Raw genomic sequence first — 23076 nt, 5'->3', positions numbered from 1 at the left:
CATGAAGGAATGTAGGATGTTATGTAACATCTCAGCTGCAATGAGATCTGTCTTTTTTTATACTTTTCAAAATATTTCTTGCCTAATATTGCGTAATATAGCTTAATGATACCAGGATGAAGTTTTTCGAGTCTTTTGCTCAGCATATGCTGGAATAGTAGGTCAAGCTCCAGTTAAAACTAACAAGAAACCTGTCATCAGTGGAAATCCCAGGATAAAAAATGCGAGAATTTCTTTATTTTTTTAAACCCGTAAATTATCGATAACAGTAAATACGCAAATGCCCTAGTATTTGTCACGTAGATTGTTAAGGCCAGCGAATGAAAAACAGGAGTAGCTGGAAAAAGGCTAGCATTCACCCCCTGGATATTAGCAATTGGAGACATTTACGTTAGTAGTCGCATTTCAGTGGCTGCTTTGTCTCCAATAGTTCTTGATCTATGCAAGGTTTTCAGTAAAGTACATATAAGGAAGATAATGTCAGTAAAATATAATCATCGAAATGTCAAATATACATACCACTTGTCACTTAGGTTATGGGATAAAATCTCATCTATAGTTCGAGAGCAGACAGGGAGGTGTTGGGCACATCATTTTTATTTATCATAAAAAATTTGTAAGATAACAGTGATACACCATCCATGTAATTACAGCTAACATGAATCTTAGCAATGAGAATGATCAGGTCTTTTGCATATATTTAAATTTAATGAGCATAACATATATTTTCTGTTGCATATTATTACAAACGTGAGCCACAAATTTGTCAACTAAGATTGCATTAATTTGTTGACAAAGCTAGCCTAAAACTCAATTCTTGAGCCGGCCGGTGTGGTCGAGCGGTTCTAGGCGCTTCAGTCTGGAACCGCGCGACCGCTACGGTCGCAGATTCGAATCCTGCCTCGGGCATTGATGTGTGTGATGTCCTTAGGTTAGTTAGGTTTAAGTAGTTCTAAGTTCTAGGGGACTGATGACCTCAGATGTTAAGTCCCAAAGTGCTCAGAACCATTTGAGCCATTCAATTCTTGATATTCCCCTGCACTAAATGACGTAGGGCGCTAAGGAAAATAGTCGAGCAAGTTGAACTGTCAACAAAGCTGGCTTAAAACTCATTTTTTGGTATCCCCCTGCACCAAACAATGTAAACTGCCAAGCAAAACAGTCGAGCAACTTGAATTCGTTTGAGTTAAGGTTAATGAAGGTATTCTTGATCAAACACGGATAGGTGGTGCCTTGCCCGCTTAGTGTGGTATCAGCTGCGTGTACGCTAACTCCTAGCTCAACGGACTGGTTTAACACGTTCATTTAACATGATCACACCAGTGCCTCCACTGATGGCTCACGCTAGTCCTTTGTACTGTGCAGCGTGTACGGCCGATGGCTCACGCTCTACGCCACCAATTGTGCTACCTGCAATACAGTAACGCGTGATGTTGCAACCTCCCCCTCACTTATCGACATTAATGACAGTGAAAAATTAAACCGCGTGTACCTAATGGAAATTTGGGAAAAGCAATCGTCACCGAAGTTAATTTGTCGGTAAAGAGGGAGGAAAGGGTTACATCTAAATGAAAGGAAAAATGCCAATGAAACTGGTGGAAATTAATTTTGAAAAGAGGTAAAGTTAATAAAGAAAGTAAATGTGCGGCCATTACGTTAACAATTAACTAGCGGTAATTAGATATTTAAGATCTGGGGGAAATTACGGTCGCCAGTCCTAAGGACAATTACTATAGTAACTGAAAAAGAAAGGTTATTACACATATAATTAGCACTAGATGTGTGGCAACTGAAGGTTGACACGTGTAGTGTGAAAACTGAAAGTTTGTCAGAAGTAATAAATTTCGCTACACTCTCACTTAATTTAGCAAAAGAATTAATAAAACCGGAAAATCGAAAGTTAATTTAGTGACTGAAGTTAATAGTGAGCTTTCTTTCTGAAGCACATCGAAATTCAGTAAAATACGATTAGTCTTGGACTACCTCAACAATCATTTCAAAAGCTACTTGAAATCTACGCAATTTAGAAATAAGAGATTTAAATTTGATCTTGAATTAAATGATTCTGAAAAATTAACAATAGTAAAGTTTAGTACGTACCAAGCTGAGCTGCAGTCACAGGTAAGCTAAAATTCGGTAACAAAACTCGCACTCTTAATTTGTGCTTGTGTAATCTAAATATTGTAGCCAGCTATGAATGCCTTAACTGAACTTTGAAATTAAAGCAGTGAAATCGAATTATATTACTTTAATGCTGGCGTTTGAATTTCAACGACACTCGGGTTCATTTCGGAAAAGGAAGGGACCCTGCTTGGCAATGCAATTGGGACAATGAGCAACAAAGGTTCATGCTAAGTTGCTGTAATTTTGTGATGCAACAATTTTAAAAGTTTGAAAAGCTGAGGTCTGTCATACAGTTCTAAAACTTTACGTGCTTCCAGTCTTCCTTGTTGGTTGATTGAAGGTTTGAAGTCGTCGATCGAGGAGGTGGCGACAGTCACTCATTGTCGGCCGTCGCTGCTGCAGAAGCTGGATGTTGGCGCGCCTTCTTCTCGACATGGTCACCAGACGAAAGGGGCTCTTGATGTGCGCCAGCTAATGCTTCCCGTCCGCGACACCATGTCGGAAACTATCATCGCAAGTCGAGCGCAATTACATGCTGCGAAACCCCGAAAGCGCGGCAACTCGCGGGAGCTTGACACAACACACCTGCTCCACTGCACCACCCCAGCCAGACTCTCTCTGCCCGCGCTCCACGCGACAGAGTTAACCCTACCAAAGATCCTAAACACTTTGGTTCTCCACACGACCTATCGATGTATTCGTTCGATAGCATAGCTTTCCCTAGGCCAGACGCAGCGTACAAATAATATTCACAAAACAAACCAACATAAATGCATATATATATATATATATATATATATATATATACACAAACAGTAAAACAATTACAATATGTAAAGAGACAGAAATGTCACATCTTCAGGTGACAAAATAAGGAAAAAAATTTGCAGTGCAATAGATGGAAATAGGAGGATATGCCTTTCCGGCGTTACAATGTACGTACTACCTGTCAGCCGGGGACAACCGACACCTCTGAATACAGTTTTGTGTGACCTTTCTGAACATATGAGATATCACATAATTTGTGATTAATTTAGTGTAAAATCGTTTTATGTGACCTTCACTGTTTTAAAAACAAAACGTTAATGTATTAAAGCAGTAGCCTAGGGCATTTGACGACGACCGCCGCTCCATGGCGAGAAACAGGAAAATCAGCACCACAGCGAGGAACACAGTTCGCAGCGCTTGCTTGAACGTGTTCAAACACTCGTAGTTGACGTCTGGTGTCTGCAGTTGGGCCGTTGCCACGACAAATAACGCGTGCAGACAGCCACCAGAGCATTCTGCTCTTTGCACCAATAGAAAATCTCTTTAAAGTCTGTATCTCCAGCAGAAGCCACGTAATGTAAAATGGACGTGTGATGTTTCACTATAGCGACTCTAAGCACGCCAAGAGTCTGTTCTTACAAGGGAACCTCCCCATCGCACCCCCCTCAGATTCAGTTATAAGTTGGCACAGTGGATAGGCCTTGAAAAACTGAACACAGATCAATCGAGAAAACAGAAAGAAGTTGTGTGGAACTACGAAAAAATAAGCAAATTATACAAACTGAGTAGTCCATGTGCAAGATAGGCAACATCAAGGCTGATGTAAGCTTAGGAGCGACGTGGTCCCGTGGTTAGCGTGGGCAGGTGCGGAACGAGCGGTCCTTGGTTCAAGTCTTCCCTCCACTGAAAAGTTTAATTTTTTATTTTCAGCTTATGTGACAAACTCTTATGTTTTCATCACGTTTTTGGGAGTGATTATCACATCCATAAGAAAACCTAAATCGGGTAAGGTAGAAGAATCTTTTCACCCATTCGCCAAGTGTACAAGTTAGGTGGGTCGACAACATATTCCTGTCATGTGACGCACATGCCGTCACCAGTGTCGTATAGAATATATCAGACGTGTTTTCCTGTAGAGGAATCGGTTGACCTATGACCTTGCTATCAAATGTTTTCGGTTCCCATTGAAGAGGCACGTCCTTTCGTCTACTAATCGCACGGTTTACCGGTGCGGTCGCAAAATACAGACACTAAACTTATTACAGTGAACAGAGACGTCAATGAACGAACGGACAGATCATAACTTTGCGAAAATAAAGAAATTAAACTTTTCACTGGAGGGAAGACTTGAACCAAGGACCTTTTCGTTCCGCAGCTGCTCACGCTAACCACGGGACCACGCCGCTCCTGAGCTCACGTCACCCTTGATGTTGCCTATCTTACGCATGGACTACTCAGTTTGTATATTTTGCTTATTTTTTCTCAGTTCCACACAACTTCTTCCTGTTTTCTCGATTGATCTGTGTTCCGTTTTTCAAGGCCTATCCACTGTGCCAACTTATATCTAAATCTGATGGGGGTGCGATGGGGAGGTTCCCTTGTTAGTTATAATTACTGTCGAAGCTAAGTTAATTCTTTTGAAACAGTGCAAATTTTTGCGCCTGGCAAACAGCTTCAAACTTATCACGTCATACCTGTAAAACTACTGAGCTTCCTGAATGTTTTTTTCTTGTTTATTATCAACATACCTAGCCCGATAACGAATACTTCCAGTGTTAGCAGTCGTCTTTGCCATGTACTAGCTTCAGACAACGGCGTTTCGTCTCCAATTTTGTCAATATTACCTCATAACAAGCTTGCGGTTCCCATTCTCCATAGAACATGGGGTACCAAATTTGATACCCAACTGTGGTATAGATTTCTTTCATGTCAGTTGGCACCTAAAAAATCTGTTCCTAATTTTAATTAGGGCCGCAGTTACGTTTTTTCATGAAATATGCCAAATTTTTGCGTCCGGAAAAATCTCTTAGAATTGGTTTTGCACAGCGGACATGCAGTCACAGAGGGAGACGGCTGTGGCGGTTTTGGTGAACTGCTGGCAGCGCAGGTTTCAAGTTATCATATGGCGACTACATTTAAGGTCGATTCACACGTGACGGAAGGTCAAAACATTCGACAGCGCATTTCAAGTAGCCGTATCAACACTGGCCGCCAGCGGAACGGAACAGAACGTCAACATCGAGGTTTAGGGGAAGACTAACGTTGGTGTGGGAGTGGGGGGGGGGGGGGGGACTGGGGAGCTGTCTGCTACCATCTAAAGATAAGGTATCCTCTCCGCGCTCACTCATGTTGAAGAAACAGATTTCATGCCTTTGTGTCTTCTTTATTTTTAGTTAAGTTTCGTAGCATCTTGGCATAGAAAAAGCCTACACTGTTTAGAATTAATAACAACGTAAACTGATGAAACGCCGAAAATGTGCGCTACCGAAAGAGAATGCTGTTTATTTTTAATGATACTTGCTACAAAAAAAGAAAATAGTAAAAATATGCTATATATTTTAATATTGCTGTATATTGCCTTCTAAGTATTTTTGTGTATATACGTGGCCTGACAAAAAATAAAGCAGCCAGAAGACGTGGTGTGATGACGAAGTCATATGTCATTGCAGGTTTGTACACGTACATAAAATTGGGGGGGGGGGAGGTTATCTAAACGATTTGATCTGCTCTTCTCTGTCACAGATATAACGATCACAGGAGTGTACTAGTGTTGATCGTGTTAAGTGTTGTTTCCAGGCCTGACAGAGTACGAAGGAAGCATGAACACCTTCGGATGGACATGCCGCATACACTTGGGAGTCAGTATTATTAGCATGTGACAAAGTTTGAAAGGAGCCTCATTCTGGTTCCCCATAGGGGCATAGGGACGAACCGTGCAATATCGAGATTTATGGGATTTTGGGATGTTATGGTGGTCCAGTGTCGGACGGCATCAGAACCTGATGACAGGTATACTCGTCAAGTTTCCGATCGACCACATCTGACGACCAGAGGGGAGCATCGCTGTACTGTACAGCAAGCACATCGTCACCTCTTCACATTTGCACCTGCCATGCTAGAACAAGTACTGGACTCCCTTCAATATTAAGTGACATCCTGCTCCATTAGTCGTAGACTAGTAGCAGCGGGACTAGCGAATTATCGTCCCATGCATTGGCTGTCGTTAATGCCACAACGCAAACGACTATGTTTTCAGGTAGGGTCGGACGGGGGAGAATTGAAGATTAATGGTCTCCTAATGTGTTCAGCAATGATTCGCGGTTTTGCACTATCCCAAATGATCATCAATGGCGAGTATGGTGCAGAAGAGGAGAGAGGTCCAATCCTTGCCACATTTTAGAGGCACAGCGGTCTTCTTCGTGGTATCGTGGTGTAGAGAGCAACCGGGTATGACTCCAACTCACAGCTGCTAGTGGTCGAGGGAACTCTAATGGCACAACATTACGTCACGGAAATCCTGCGTCCTCGTGTGTTACCTTTCATAAAACAGTATATTGGCGCTATTTTTCAACAGGACAATGCTCGTCACACATGGCACGTGTCTCAATGAAATGTCTACGAGATGTTGCGGTACTCCCATGCCCAGTAAGATCCACGGATCTGTCCCCTTCAAAACATCTCTGGGCCCTGCTCGGACGTCAACTATGTCCCAGTGCAGTTATACAGGCTATCAACAGTTGTGGTCCAGTTTCCCTCAGGAGAGAATACAACACCTTTATGACTCCCTTCCCAACCGAACCAGTGCATGCATCGATACCAGAGGGTGTGCAACCGCATTCTGATACGTCTGCCCATGCTATCAGGTTCATTGTAAATTTGACACGATCCTGTAATCAGTGAAAAAATATCACATACCACTCAACCTGTGAAGTATCATTTCGTTTCCTCCTCCCCTTCTGAGTGCTTCACTTTTTTTGTCAGGCAATGTATTTTGGGGTATAGTAGACAAACGCCGATGTTTTGAAACGTTTGAACTATACTTCCTACTGTTCGTCTTCTCAGCAGTTTACCATACAGCCCTTGGCTAGAACGCCAGTTATGGATTTTGCTTTGGTCACTAATAAACTTCGTCACTGCTAGTTTCTTAATTCTGGTATTATACTCCAATACACTACTGGCCACTAAAATTGCTACACCACGAAGATGACGTGCTACAGACGCGAAATTTAACCGACAGGAAGAAGATGCTGTGATACGCCAAAGATTAGCTTTTCAGAGCATTTACACAAGGTTGGCGCCGGTGGCGATACCTACAACGTGCTGACATGACGAAAGTTTCCAGCCGATTTCTCATACACAAACAGCAGTTGACCGGCGTTGCCTGGTGAAACGTTGTTGTGATCCCTCGTGTAAGGAGGAGAAATGCGTACCATCACGTTTCCGACTTTGATAAAAGTCGGATTGTAGCCTATCGCGATTCGGTTTATCGTATCTGCTCGCGCTGATCGAGATCCAATGACTGATAGCAGAATATGGAATGGGTGGGTTCAGGAGAGTAATACGGAACGCCGTGCTGGATCCCAATGGCCTCGTATCACTAGCAGTCGAGATGACAGGCATCTTATCCGCATGGCTGTAGCGGATCGTGCAGCCACGTCTCGATCCCTGAGTCAACAGATGTGAACGTTGCAAGACAACAACCATCTGCACGAACAGTTCGACGACGTTTGCAGCAGCATGGGCTATCAGCTCGGAGACCATGGCTGCGGTTGCCCTTGACGCTGCATCACAGACAGAAGCGCCTGCGATGGTGTACTCAACGACGAACCTGGGTGCACGATTGGCAAAACGTCATTTTTTCGGATGAATCCAGGTTCTGTTTACAGAACCATGATGGTCGCATCCGTGTTTGGCGACATCGCAGTGAACGCACATTGGAAGCGTGTGTTCGTCATCGCCATACTGGCGTATCAACCGCCGCGCCGGTATGGGGTGCCACTGGTTACACGTCTTGGTCACCTCTTGTTCGCATTGACGGCACTTTGAACAGTGGACGTTACATTTCAGATGTGTTACGACACGTGGCTCTACCCTTCATTCGATCCCTGCGAAACCCTACATTTCAGCAGGATAATGCACGACCGCATGTTGCAGGTCCTGTACGGGACTTTCTGGATACAGAAAATGTTCGACTGCTGCCCTGGGCTGCACATTCTAGAGATCTCTCACCAATTGAAAAGTCTGGTCAATGGTGGCCGAGCAACTGGCTCGTCACAATACGCCAGTTACTACTCTTGATGAACTGTGGTATCGTGTTGAAGCTGCATGGGCAGCTGTACCTGTCCACGCCATCTAAGCTGTGTTTGACTCAATGCCCAGACGTATCAAGGCCATTATTACGGCGAGGGTGGTTGTTCTGAGTACTGATTTCTGTTGTTGTGGTCTTCAGTCCTGAGACTGGTTTGATGCAGCTCTCCATGCTACCCTATCCTGTGCAAGTTTCTTCATCTGCCAGTACTTACTGCAACCTACATCCTTCTGAATCTGGTTAGTGTATTCATTTCTTGGTCTCCCTCTACGATTTTTACCCTCCACGCTGCTCTCCAATGCTAAATTTGTGATCCCTTGATGCCTCAGAACATGTCCTACCAACCGGTCCCTTCTTCTTGTCAAGTTGTGGCACAAACTCTTCTTCTCCCCAATCCTATTCAATACCTCCTCATTAGTTATGTGATCTACCCATCTAATCTTCAGCATTCTTCTATAGCACCACATTTCGAAAGCTTCTATTCTCTTCTTGTCCAAACTATTTATCGTCCATGTTTCACTTCGATACATGGCTACACTCCGTACAAATACTTTCAGGAACGACTTCCTGACACTTAAATCTATACTCGATGTTAACAAATTTGTCTTCTTCAGAAACGCTTTCCTTGCCATTGCCAGTCGACATTTTATATCCTCTCTACTTCGACCATCATCAGTTATTTTGCTCCCCAAATAGCAAAACTCCTTTACTACTTTAAGTGTGTCATTTCCTAATCTAATTCCCTCAGCATCACCCGACTTAATTCGACTACATTCCATTATCCTCGTTTTGCTTTTGTTGATGTTCATCTTATGATGAACATCTCAGGATCTATGCACCCAAATTGCGTGATAATGTAATCACATGTCAGTTCTAGTATAATATATTTGTCCAATGAGTACCCGTTTATCATCTGCATTTCTTCTTGGTGTAGCAATTTTAATGGCCAGTAGTGTTTTTTATATCATTCATGATATCTCACAAACCCACTTTCGCTATTCCACACTGGCCTAAGAGAAGTGATGTCGCAACCGGTGTGAACTCGTCACGTCGCGCGTTCTAGTCCGTTCCTCTGACGTACAGTGTATATTGGCCTGCGATTGGATCGCAGCGGCAGTGTACGCACGTCCTCGTGGAACTGCTGCGCCTGCGGCGTGCCGGCGAGGCAGGCCTCGGCCGCGTCGTGGAAGTGCACCAGCAGCGACTCGGCGCCCGGGTCGTCCAGGCGGACCAGCACCCGGCCCTTCACGGGCAGAGCCAGCACCGCCGGGCTCGTCGGGTTGTCCAGGAAGGGCAGCGGCACCCGCACGTCCTTGCCGCTGCCGCGCACCAGCAGGCTCGAGCAGCCCTCCGGTATGTCGTCGGACCTGGCGGCGGTGAGGACTCACTGCACCGACTGGCTCATCTGAGGACTATATGTAGGATCTACAGACCAGACCTACAGGGGCTACGAACACAACAGGTAGCACTGGGAGCCGAAATTATGAAGGCAGGACATGCTCCGATAGGCAAAAAGATAAGGCCCAGTACATATTCTTGGATAATGCTAGAGATTTTGAATCTAACTGACGAAAGGAGAAGAATTTCTTTTTTTTTTTTTTTGTCATCAGTCTACTGACTGGTTTGATGCGGCCCGCCACGAATTCCTTTCCTGTGCTAACCTCGTCATCTCAGAGTAGCACTTGCAACCTACGTCCTCAATTATTTGTTTGACGTATTCCAATCTCTGTCTTCCTCTACAGTTTTTGCCCTCTACAGCTCCCTCTAGTACCATGGAAGTCATTCCCTCATGTCTTAGCAGATGTCCTATCATCCTGTCCCTTCTCCTTATCAGTGTTTTCCACATATTCCTTTCCTCTCTGATTCTGCGTACAACCTCCGCATTCCTTACCTTATCAGTCCACCTAATTTTCAACATTCATTTATAGCACCACATCTCAAATGCTTCGATTCTCTTCTGTTCCGGTTTTCCCACAGTCCATGTTTCACTACCATACAATGCTGTACTCCAGACTTACATCCTCAGAAATTTCTTCCTCAAATTAAGGCCGGTATTTGATATTAGTAGACTTCTCTTGGCCAGAAATGCCTTTTTTGCCATAGCGAGTCTGCTTTTGATGTCCTCCTTGCTCCGTCTGTCGTTGGTTATTTTACTGCCTAGGTAGCAGAATTCCTTAACTTCATTGACTTCGTGACCATCAATTCTGATGTTAAGTTTCTCGCTGTTCTCATTTCTACTACTTCTCATTACCTTCGTCTTTCTCCGATTTACTCTCAAATCATACTGTGTACTCATTAGACTGATCATTCCGTTCAGCAGATCATTTAATTCTTCTTCACTTTCACTCAGGATAGCAATGTCATCAGCGAATCGTATCATTGATATCCTTTCACCTTGTATTTTAATTCCACTCCTGAACCTTTCTTTTATTTCCATCATTGCTTTCTCGATGTACGGATTGAAGAGTAGGGGCGAAAGGCTACAGCCTTGTCTTACACCCTTCTTAATACGAGCACTTCGTTCTTGATCGTCCACTCTTATTATTCTCTCTTGGTTGTTGTACATATTGTATATGACCCGTCTCTCCCTATAGCTTACCCCTACTTTTTTCAGAATCTCGAACAGCTTGCACCATTTTATATTGTCGAACGCTTTTTCCAGGTCGGCAAATCCTGTGAAAGTGTCTTGATTTTTCTTTAGCCTTGCTTCCATTATTAGCCGTAACGTCAGAATTGCCTCTCTCGTCCCTTTACTTTTCCTAAAGCCAAACTGATCGTCACCTAGCGCATTCTCAATTTTCTTTTCCATTATTCTGTATATTATTCTTGTAAGCAGCTTCGATGCATGAGTTTTTAAGCTGATTGTGCGATAGTTCTCGCACTTGTCAGCTCTTGCCGTCTTCGGAATTGTGTGGATGATGTTTTTCGAAAGTCAGATGGTATATCGCCAGACTCATATATTTTACACACCAACGTAAACAGTCGTTTTGTTGCCACTTCCCCCAATGATTTTAGAAAATCTGATGGAATGTTATCTATCCCTTCTACCTTTTTGACCGTAAGTCCTCCAAAGCTCTTTTAAATTCCGATTCTAATACTGGATCCCCTATCTCTTCTAAATCGACTCATGTTTCTTCTTCTATCACATCAGACAAATCTGCACCCTCATAGAGGCTTTCAATGTATTCTTTCCACCTATCTGCTCTCTCCTCTGCATTTAACAGTGGAATTCCCGTTGCACTCTTAATATTACCACCGTTGCTTTTAATGTCACCAACGGTTGTTTTGACTTTCCTGTATGCTGAGTCTGTCCTTCCGACAATCATATCTTTTTCGATGTCTTCACATTTTTCCTGCAGCCATTTCGTCTTAGCTTCCCTGCACTTCCTATTTATTTCATTCCTCAGCGACTTGTTTTTCTGTATTCCTGATTTTCCCGGAAAATGTTTGTACTTCCTCCTTTCATCAATCAACTGAAGTATTTCTTTTGTTACCCATGGTTTCTTCGCGTGGTAAATTGTCCATCCCTGATATAAAGCACGTAGACAAGCCCTACGACCGAGCGAGATGATGCAGTGGTTAGCATTCAGAGGACGACGGTTCAGACCATCGTCCAGCCATTCTGTGTTTCCCCTAAATCGCTTCAGACAAATCCCGAGATGGTTCCTATGAAAGGGCACGCCTGATTTCCTTCCCCATCCTTCCCTAACCTGATGGGACCCATGACCTCACTGTTTGATCCGCTGCCACAAATCAGCCAACCAAACCCTATGTAGTCGTGAGCAGAGGACTGAATGAAGACCACGAGCACAAGCCAGCAAGTAGAAGTCAAAAGCAGGGTCGTTTTCCTTACAGTAGGTAGGCGAGAATTTAAAGATGTCATATGGTGTACTGAAGAAGACTCGCCCACGGTCCTTTACATAGTTCTGTACTGCTATAGGTCAGCCCACGTGAGCCTGTGATCGTAGTGCTGTACCTTAGATCTACACCATCCCCACCAGCGTCTCACACTTGGCAACGACTACACACGTTTCTGACAGACGTCGATAGCAGCTGCGCAGGTACCCGGTGGATCGAATAATGCACAGCCACTGGGTCACGCCGTCAGCAGCTCTGAGTATAAGCGCCCTCTGCCGCCACAATGTAGGATGGCTGGTGGCAGCTAAATGCTCAGTCTTAGTCAGCCTTTGCTAGTTCCCTCTTGCATTAATAGCAGGAGCTTCACGCTGCATGATGCCCTTTAGTTTACTTATTGTAAAAGCTGGACTTAATTTCCGTTTGTTCTTTTGTAAAGTTTCTTTGTGGCGCTTGGAGAAAGCTACAAGTGAAGTAAAACTTCCCTTTACTGTATTTACAAGTTCACTTACCATTTCTACTCCTGTCCAGCTTCCCTACGACGAGAGCTGCTGCACCACTCTGCAGTTCACCCCTCCTTACCGTTGTGTGTGCAGCAGTACACAACATGTGTCTCTCGTGGTCGACAGATGCTGATTGTAGCACCTCAGATCTTCTATTGCTATCCTCCGCTGATGGAAATATTAAGTCTTTACCTCCCAAAACAGGCACGTTCGGCCGAAAATGTCATAGGTGATGTCCATGTTGGTAGTGGGAAAAGGGGAAAGGGGGGTTGGAGAGCTAGATCTCTCCACCAGCGCCTTAAGGACCATCACGTCGATGTTGATACCGTCAGAAGACCTGCCCAAAGACTGTGAAAGTGGTCTAGGAGACAGTGTGCCCAAGTATGGGGGCTGCTCTGGGGCCACTGGGGGATGTACTGGGTGATCAAAAAGTCAGTATAAATTTGAAAACTGAGTAAATAACGGAATAATGTAGATAGAAAGATACAAATTGACACACATGCTTGGAATGACATGGTGTTTCATTAGAACCAAAAAAATACAAACGTTCAAAAAATGTCCGACAGATGGCGCTTCATCTGATCAGAATAGCAATAATTAGCATAACAAAGTAAGACAAAGCAAAGATGATGTTCTTTACAGGAAATGTTCAATATGTCCACCATCATTGTTCAACAATAGCTGTCTGTAGTCGAGGAATAATGTTGTGAACAGCACTGTAAAGCATGTCCGGAGTTATGGTGAGGCATTGACGTCGGATGTTGTCTTTCAGCATCCATAGAGATGTCGGTCGATCAAGATACACTTGCGACTTCAGGTAGCCCAAAAGCCAATAATCGCACGGACTGAGGCCAACCATGACGAAAGTGGTGGCTGAGCACACGATCATCACCAAACGACGCGCGCAAGAGATCTTTCACGCGTCTTGCAATATGGGGTGGAGCGCCATCCTGCATAAACATCGTACGTTCGAGCAGGTGTTTATCAGCCAGGCTGGGGATGATGCGATTCTGTAACATACCGGCGTACCTCTCACCCATCACGGTAGCAGTTACAAAACCAGAATCACCCATACCGTGACTTTCTCGTCGTGCAATGGGGTTTCCACGACAGTTCTAGTATTTTCGGTAGCCCAAATTCTGCAGTTGTGGGCGTTGACAGACCTTCGGAGCGTGAAATGAGCTTCGTCGGTCCACAACACGTTACTCAACGAATCGTCATCTACCGCCATCTTTTGAAACGCCCCCACCGCAAATGCCCTCCGCCTCACTAAATCGCCAGGTAACAGTTCATGATGCCGATGGATTTTGTACGGGTAGCATCGGATAATACAGCTTCACTAAAAGCGCCTTTTCAGGTAACGTCAACATGCTGCGACTGCTGGCGCATCTGATTCTCTCTCTCATTACAGCTCCTTTTATACACGACTGTCATGCGCAGTCACTGATGTTTTGCTGTCCAGCGCCATCTGTCGGAGATTTTGTGAACTTTGTCTTTTTTTGGTTCTAATAAAACCCCATGTCATTCCAAGCATGTGTGTCAATTTTTACCTCTCTATCCACATTATTCCGTGGTTTATTAAGTTTTCAAATTTATACTGACTTTTTGATCACCCAGTATAAGACAGAGGGAGTGCTTCTGTCTCCATAGATTAGCAAACCGTCATATCCTCACTCAATCGCACTGTAGCAGTAGTGTAGGCGTGGAGGTCATTAGTGGCACAGCAGTGAAGTAACAGGGCGAAACTCCTAGCTGAAGACGACCCAGGCATCCAGTCTGTGGGTTGGAGGCGAAGACAAGGCCAAGGGCACTGAGTGCGACTACAGGCACAGCCAGAGCTGGCCGCAGAGCCGCTTCAGCTGAACGTGCCTGGCTGTAATGTCGTACAGCTGTCGGCCCTTGTGGCCCACAATGACCTGTTACTTGAGTATTGCCCTTCAGCCTGAAAAGCTTATCAAACAGAATGGATAGTATAAATTGTGAAGGTCGAAAGAGGAGCAGCGTGTTTCGTCATAGATTTGTTTAGTAACCGTAAAAGCTTCATGGAGATGCTCATAAAACTCCAGCAGCAGACACTCCAAAAATACCGAGAGCGTACGTTCCTAGAAGAGGTAGCCGGTATTTTCTTCCTCCTACGTACATCTCTTAAAAAGACCACGAAGATAAAGTTAGAAAAATTTGAGCTCATACAAAGACCTACCTACAACCTTTCTCCCTGCGTATAAATCTCATTTGGAGCATGAAAAATGGGCGGAGGGGGGCGAGAGTGGCACTGGTATAAAATGTATCCTCGGCCACACGTCATAAGGTGGTATGCAGAGTAAATATGTAGCCTTAGAGATGGTCCACACCAGATGCCACCAAATGTGAAGCCCCAACACAGGAGTTCCATGAGTAGGCAGACCTGTACACTGGATTGGCATGCTGCACAGAACGTAGGAGATCTAACAGTGTGTGATACTTGCGCCTATGTAGGATAATGGCTGGACTGACCCCATTTATACAGCTTGGCTGATACATCTCAAGGAAGCTGTGCAGTGAACCATCGGTTGATGACGTCTTCAAGGCCTTCTGATTCTGTGGACCATCCACTCAGACTACACATTGGAGGAAGTGTGAAAGGGGGTGGTGTTCAGATTGTCAGTGCCAGTGTAGCGACAGAAGGCCTTGATCTGGATCGATGTAAACGGGGGCCATTGTTTGGCACCAGGTACAAGATGCCCACTCAATGGCAAAATTCCTCTCGAGGGCACAGGTAGTAGCCGGCATGTTTGCAACAAATCAGTTTGAGAGGCTGTCCACACCCAACATCACATAGGGTCCTAAAATGGCTCCATAAGACTGACATGAACCCACCCCTAAGGGTGGTCAGAGCAGGACCACAACGGAAAACGTAGTGGTAGGAATGCTAAATTGACAGATCAGGAATGGCAGGAGTGGCACACATGTTCAATGCTAGCACGACTGTTGGGCTCCTAAACGAGTTGCTTGAGCAACACCTTCATGCTCATCATCCTCCAATGTGATGCACTAAGGACCCCGAGGATGCGAGGCTGGAGTGGGGACAAAGTGACAAGTCAGCAGTCAGAGTTCCCCATCGTCAGTGTTAAGATACCTTGTATGGCGTTGAGCCGATGCTGCAGCGCGAAATAATTTCGAAAATATAGGTCGGCCTGGTGATAAACATAGCAGGGCAATCTATTATGTAATTCATGACAAAGATTTGCAATGGACTTCGTGGCAGCGTGGCGCCAAGGCGATCTCTGTTGCCAATAGTGACTTTTCGTCCACGGCTGTCTCTGGCTGTTGGTACCGGGCAAAAACAAACAGTTCCCTGGAGACAAATTTTAGCGGCAGGACCAAGAGAGATGGGGAGACAGGGCGATTGCATTGGCATGTTGGGTGCCGGGACGAAAATGGATTTCGTAATGGTACCCAGTTACAAACAGTGACTAGCACTGCAGACATCATGCTGACTCATGCAGGAGGCCTAGAGCAATGCCCAAAAAAATAAATCAAAGGTTTTTGGTTAGTTAACAGGTGAAATTTGCTGCCGATCAAATGTACAAGTATGTGAAACTTCTTGACTCCATAAACGATCGCTGAAGCCTCTTTTTCAATCTGAGTATGCTTGAGCTGCACAATATTTAACATTTTGGAGGCAAAGGCCATTGGGCGTTTCAAACCATCTGCCAACCTGAGTGACAAATAGCCAATGCCATAAGGGGACGTATCCATCACAGGTGTCGTCGACAGACCAGCTGCACAAGGCATCAGACATGTAGCTGCCTCGAGAACGTCCTCAAGGCACTGAAAAGCCCTTTTGACTGGCGGCCAGCGACACTAAGTTCGTCCCCGTGTTGTTCATCTGATTGAGAGGCAAGCGATCTGCGCTACTTGCGTAATGAACTCGGTGTAGTAAGTTATTTTCCCTAAAAATGACAAACTGTTTACGCGTGGTTGTCGCCGGCATTTTTACGAAGGCATCGACGTGTTCATGTATGGGTGTGATACCATTATGACTAACAACGTGCACCAGCTATCTGATGCTGACAGCGAAGAATCTGCACTTTTCTAACTGGCAAAGTAAACCATTTTTCTGGGGTTTCTTAGAAAGGTATTCGAGAATCTTATGATATTCCACATGCAACGCCCCCGCAGTGATAATATCGTCCAAATCGTTGAAAAAGTGCGAAATATCTTGAATCAACTGTTTAAATACTGGAAAATGGCAGGTGCTCTCGCAACCCCAAACAGCAAGGGATTATACCTGTACAAGCTGAATGACATATTTAATACTAGCAACTGCCAAGTGGCAGTTGGAAGTTTGGCAGTTGGAAGTACACATCCTTTACATCAGTTTTCGAAAAATAGTGGCCTTCAGTTACTTTAGACAACTCCTCTGGGCGGGACAAGGTGTGAGTTAATTATGTTACGACCTCTCCAGTTTTTTAATGACCACGATAGTCATCACCTACTGATTGGCGGAAACTGTAGAAATAATACTTTGGTCCTGAAGCTGTGTAGCTTCTGCTGGGACAGCCTCATGAACTGCAAATGGAGATGGGCGTGCTGGACAAAATTTAGGATTGTCAGAGGCTTCTATCAAGTGTAAAGTTATGAGCATACTCTGGCATTGGTTCAAAAATCTCCTTATACGACTTCCACAGGACATCAGGATGAGAAAAAGACATTATGGTTGACATTAAATTAATTTGGCACTCTATTGTGAACCCAAAACTGGAAAGGCGTCTAAGCCGAAAACGTCAGTTGCTGTAGGGGAATGCATGGCTAAGAAGATTAACATATGTTCAATGTTTTTGACTTATCTGGCAGAAACGGTTCTCTGAGTACAGTAATGGACCTATGGCACTAACACAGAACATGACGCTTGGCCCATCGCAGTGGAGCGATGTGTGTCCTTGCCGATGTCCAACTGGAGCTCCACGGACTGGCTAAACAGCATCAAAGCCAATTTGGGCTTCCATGATGGCAAGCAGACTGCTGGCTCAGTAGCCATGCCCTACGTATCGAGTGTTGTCCTCTTGCTGCTGCTGAGTATGTGGCCAATGGGCCACTTATTGACTGATGATGGCCACGTGACCGTGCTCCCTGCAGGCCCAACTGTTATGCTCAGTGCTGCATTCTGGGCAGGGCAGAAGGTTAATCGAAGTATGTGACGTACATCAGAATGCTGGGGACAGAGGTTGATTCTGATTCTCCTGATCATTACGGAAAAAGTACAGTCGACGCTGAGGGGGGAGCAGAATCATTGATGTACTTAAGTCTCTCATGAGGCGCCAATGGTCTGCATGACCGTGAACTAGGTTGAGGGTTAGGGGAAGAAGCAGAAGATGATGAGTCGAAATCATCAACTGATAGTTGCTTGTGTCAGTGACTAACAAGTTTGGAAACCTGAGGTTTGTTTTTAGAAACCTGCTGAGCTCCCAAAGCAACCACGAGTGATATAGCAATAACAAGCACGTCAACAGAACGAGCATCAAATTTTGCTGAAGCTTTCACGACGACCTTCGTGTCAGCGGAAAAGCCCACAGCCACATCTCTAATCAATTATTCTGCGTAGAAGACTTTATTGTTCTTACACGTGAAATTGCACTTGCGTGTGAGACTCTGAAAGTCAGCAGCTCCAGCTTAATACGACTGTCCATCTTGGCCGACCGAAGTGGCCGAGCGGTTCTAGGCGCTACAGTCTGGAGCCGCGCGACCGCTACGGTCGCAGATACGAATCCTGCCTCGGGGATGGATGTGTGTGATGTCCTTAGGTTAGTTAGGTTTAAGTAGTTCTAAGTTCTAGGGGACTGATGACCTCAGAAGTTAAGTCCCATAGTCCTCAGAGCCATTTGATCCATTTGTCCATCTTGTTTATGACACTGATTAAGCTGGAGTCTAGCCACAACAAGGTTTCGTCTGCTGACTGTAGTATTCGGTTAACGCGGCACAGATGTCACTGAAAGACAATTCATTAGGGTCCAATGGTGGCTTCAGTTTTCACACCACATGGTATGCACGACAAACAGAAGACAGAAACAAAGCACTTTGCTGCCTACCAGAAGTCTCATTAGCAGAACACCGGAGTTCGAAACGACGGAGGTAGAATTTGCAGTTTTCCAACGACCCATCGAATGCAGCAAATGGCAGCGGGGCCGTAGCAACGGCCGCCTCGGACATGCGTTTGTCGCTGTTGAGACACGAACTGGAGAAGAGCGTCCTGTTGCTCTCTGTACCGTTTCCCTTGAGCCGCAAACTGCTCTCTTGTAGCTGCTACTGCTGCTGCAGTGACAGCTGTTGCTGCCAGGGTGCCATAAACTTAGAATCCGGAACACAGGCACCAGTGGTGACCACGTCGCCGTAAACACACTGGGTAAGAATTCGCACCGCCAAAATGTCCACACCTGATATGAAGTGTAGTCCATAGACAAAGCCAAGGCGTAGTGAGCAGAACACTGAATAAACACCACGAACACAAACCAGCATGCCATTGTCCAAAGCAGGGTCGTTTTCCTTGTAGCAGCTTCGCGAGAATCGAAAGATCTTATACGGCGCGTAAATGACCTAGTAGATAGTGTCGGAAGTTCCATGCGGCTTTTCGCGGATGATGCTGTAGTATACAGAGAAGTTGCAGCATTAGAAAATTGCAGCGAAATGCAGGAAGATCTGCAGCGGATAGGCACTTGGTGCAGGGAGTGGCAACTGAACCTTAACATAGACAAATGTAATGTATTGCGAATACATAGAAAGAGGGATCCTTTATTGTACGATTATATGATAGCAGAACAAACACTGGTAGCAGTTACTTCTGTAAAATATCTGGGCGTATGCGTACGGAACGATCTGAAGTGGAATGATCATATCAAATTAATTGTTGGTAAGGCGGGTGCCAGGTTGAGATTCATTGGGAGAGTCCTTAGAAAATGTAGTCCATCAACAAAGGAGGTGGCTTACAAAATGGTTCAAATGGCTCTGAGCACTATGGGACTTAACTTCTGAGGTCATCAGTCCCCTAGAAATTAGAACACTTAAACCTAACTAACCTAAGGACATCACACACATCCATGCCCGAGGCAGGATTCGAACCTGCGACCGCATCGGTCGCGCGGTTCCAGACTGTAGCGCCTAGAACCGCTCGGCCACCTCGGCCGGCCGGTGACTTACAAAACACTCGTTCGACCTACACTTGAGAATTGCTCATCAGTATGAGATCCGTACCAGGTCGGGTTGACAGAGGAGATAGAAAAGATCCAAAGAAGAGCGGTGCGTTTCGTCACAGGGTCATTTGGTAAGCGTGATAGCGTTACGGAGATGTTTAATAAACTCAAGTGGCAGACTCTGCAAGAGAGGCGCTCAGCATCGCGGTGTAAATGCTGTCCAGGTTTCGAGAGGGTGCGTTTCTGGATGAGGTCTCGAATATATTGCTTCCCCCTACTTATACCTCCCGAAGAGATCACGAATGTAAAATTAGAGAGATTCGAGCGCGCACGGAGGCTTTCCGCCAGTCGTTCTTCCAGCGAACGATACGTGACCGGAACAGGAAAGGGAGGTTATGACACTGGCACGTGAAGTGCCCTCCGCCACACACCGTTGGGTGACTTGCGGAGTAAAAATGTAGATGTAGATGTAGATGTAGATTACAGATGCCTGCCCAGCAGTCGGACAGATGCTAACTGTAGCGCCTCATTTCCGCTGTTAATATTTATCGCTGCTGGGAAATTAAAAGAGGGAATACAGACGTCTAAAAAATGAGACTGACAGAAACTGTTAAATGGCACAGCAGAAACGACTAGACTACGGGAACGACTGACAGTTTAAAAAGACATCTGAAAAAAAAAGGGAAGGAAATGCATGGCTGTTAAGAGCTCAGATGACAAATCTATACCAAGCAAGTAAGGGAAGGCTGAAAGCCGGATGGAATACTTGGAGGATCTGGGTAACGACAGCATATTTGAAGACAATATTCTATGAAGGGCGTTCAATAAGTAATGCAACACATTTTTTCTGAAAGCAGGGACGTTTCATTCAATATTGCAGCATATCATACACTACTGGCCATTAAATTTGCTACACCAAGAAGAAATGCAGATGATAAACGGGTATTCATTGGACAAGTATATTATACTAGAACTGACATGTGATTACATTTTCACGCAATTTGGGTGCATAGATCCTGAAAAATCAGTACCCAGAACAATCATCTCTGGCCGTAATAACGGCCTTGATACGCCTGAGCATCGAGTCAAACAGAGCTTGGATGGCGTGTACAGGTACAGCTGCTCATGCAGTTTCAACAGGATACCACAGTTCATCAAGAGTATGTGCTAACCAGGGCAGTGTTCGAAAATTTTCTGTATCCAGAAAGGCCCGTAAAGGACCTGCAACATGCGGTCGTGCATTATGCTGCTGAAATGTAGGGTTTCGCAGGGATCGAATGAAGGGTAGAGCCACGGGTCGTAACACATCTGAAATGTAACGTCCACTGTTCAAAATGCCGTCAATGTGAACAAGAGGTGACCGAGACGTCAATCACACTGGGTGATACGCCAGTATGGCGATGACGAACAGACGCTTCCAATGTGCGTTCACCGCGATGTCGCCAAACACGGATGTGACCATCATGATGCTGTAAACAGAACCTGGATTCATCCGAAAAAACGACGTTTTGCCATTCGTGCACCCAGGTTCGTCGTTGAGTACACCATCGCAGGCACTCCTCTCTGTGATGCAGCCTCAAGGATAACCGCAGCCATGGTCTCCAAGTTGATAGTCCATGCTACTGCAAACGTCGTCGAACTGTTCGTGCAGATGGTTGTTCTATTGCAAACGTCCGCATCTGTTGACTCAGGGATCGAGACGTGGCTGCATGATCCGTTACAGCCATGCGGATAAGATGCCTGTCATCCCGACTGCTAGTGATAAGAGGCCGTTGGGATCCAGCACGGCGTTCCGTATTACCCTCCTGAACCCACCCATTCCATATTCTGCTAACAGTTATTGGATCTCGATCAACGCGAGCAGAATTGTCGCTATACGATAAACCGCAATCGCGATAGGCTACAATCCGACCTTTATCAAAGTCGGAAACGTGATGGTATGCATTTCTCCTCCTTACACGAGGCATCACATCAGCGTTTCACCAGGCAACGCCGGTCAACTGCTGTTTGTGTATGAGAAATAGGTTGGAAACTTTCCTCGTGTCAGCATGTTGTAGGTATCGCCACCTGTGGCAGCCTTGGGTGAATGCTATGAAAAGCTAATCATTTGCATATCACAGCATCTTCTTCCTGCCAGTTAAATTTCGCGTCTGTAGCACGTCATCTGCGTGGTGTAGCAATTTTAATGGCCAGTAGTGTAGCTCCTTTGGCGTCAATGTTGAAAAAAGTATCATAAATCCGTGGTACCCTCCCCACATAAATCAACGAATCAGTCAAAACTGTTGATGCTGCACATGGTGATCCATACTCGAATATTGCCTTGATGTACGAGTGACGAGAGGGGCAGACACTCAAATCCTGGTACAAAATAAAAAAAAGAAACTTTGAGAACTGCTACACGTTTTACAACAAACCACGATGCATCATGTGAAATAGTTTTTCGAAATGTTTGCGGGAATTAATCGACATTATGTACACTGAGGGAACAGAAGTCATGGGGTAGCGTTATGGATGTTTACTGATGGCTGTGGTATGGTATACACAAAGTATAAAAGGGCAGTGCGTTGGCGAAGCCGTTCTTTGTACTCAGGCGACTGATGTAAAATTGTTTCCAATATTATTATCCCCACAAAATAGGAATTAACAGACATTTAGTGCGGGATGGTAGTAGAAGATAGACGCATGGAACACTGGATCTCGACAAGCGTTAGGTGATTCAATATTCCGAGATCCACAGTGTGCAGAGTGTGTCGAAAATACCAAATTTCTGATATTATCTCTCACCTCGGACAACGTGATAGCCGGCGGCCTTCACTTAACGACAGAGAGCAGCGGCATTTGCGTTATCAGTGCTAACAAACAATCAACATTGTTTGAAATAAGTGCAGAAATCAAATGTGGGACGTACGACGATCGTATCGGTTAGGGCAGTGCAGCGAAATTTGACGTTAGTGGGTTATGGCAGCAGACGATCGACGCAAGTGCGTTTTCTAACGGCACGACATCGCCTGCAGCGCCTCTCCTGGGCTCGTGACCATATCGATTGGAGTGGAAAACCGTGACCTGCTCAGGTGAGACCCGATTTCGGTTTGTAAGAGCTGATGTTCGAGTGTGGCGCAGACCCCACCAAGCCCTGGAGCCAAGTTGTCAAACAAGGCACTGTGCAAGCTGGTGGATGATGATGATGATGTTGTTTGGTTTGTGGGGCGCTCAACTGTGCAGCTATCAGCGCCCGTACAAATTCCCAACCTTTGCTCAGTCCAATCTCGCCACTTTCATGAATGGTATTAAATGAAACAACAGGTTCACTGTTACCAGTCACCGTTTTATTTATATTTCCACGACGCGTTTC

At 45.2% G+C, this 23076-nt stretch overlaps 1 protein-coding gene across 1 annotated transcript in view; it reads right to left on the bottom strand.

Moving 5' to 3' along the window:
• The window catches only part of LOC126101195 (uncharacterized), a 128933-nt gene that overhangs the window by 71864 nt on the left and 33993 nt on the right, over positions 1-23076 (bottom strand). Inside the window, exon 3 of the mRNA XM_049911891.1 lies at positions 9282-9567. Coding sequence (XP_049767848.1) covers positions 9282-9567 — 286 coding nt within the window. The remainder of the gene's footprint in view (positions 1-9281; positions 9568-23076) is intronic.

Source organism: Schistocerca cancellata, chromosome 9, assembly GCF_023864275.1.
Source record: "Schistocerca cancellata isolate TAMUIC-IGC-003103 chromosome 9, iqSchCanc2.1, whole genome shotgun sequence".
Taxonomy (NCBI): domain Eukaryota; kingdom Metazoa; phylum Arthropoda; class Insecta; order Orthoptera; family Acrididae; genus Schistocerca; species Schistocerca cancellata.
This window is presented reverse-complemented; position numbering and strand designations above follow the sequence as displayed.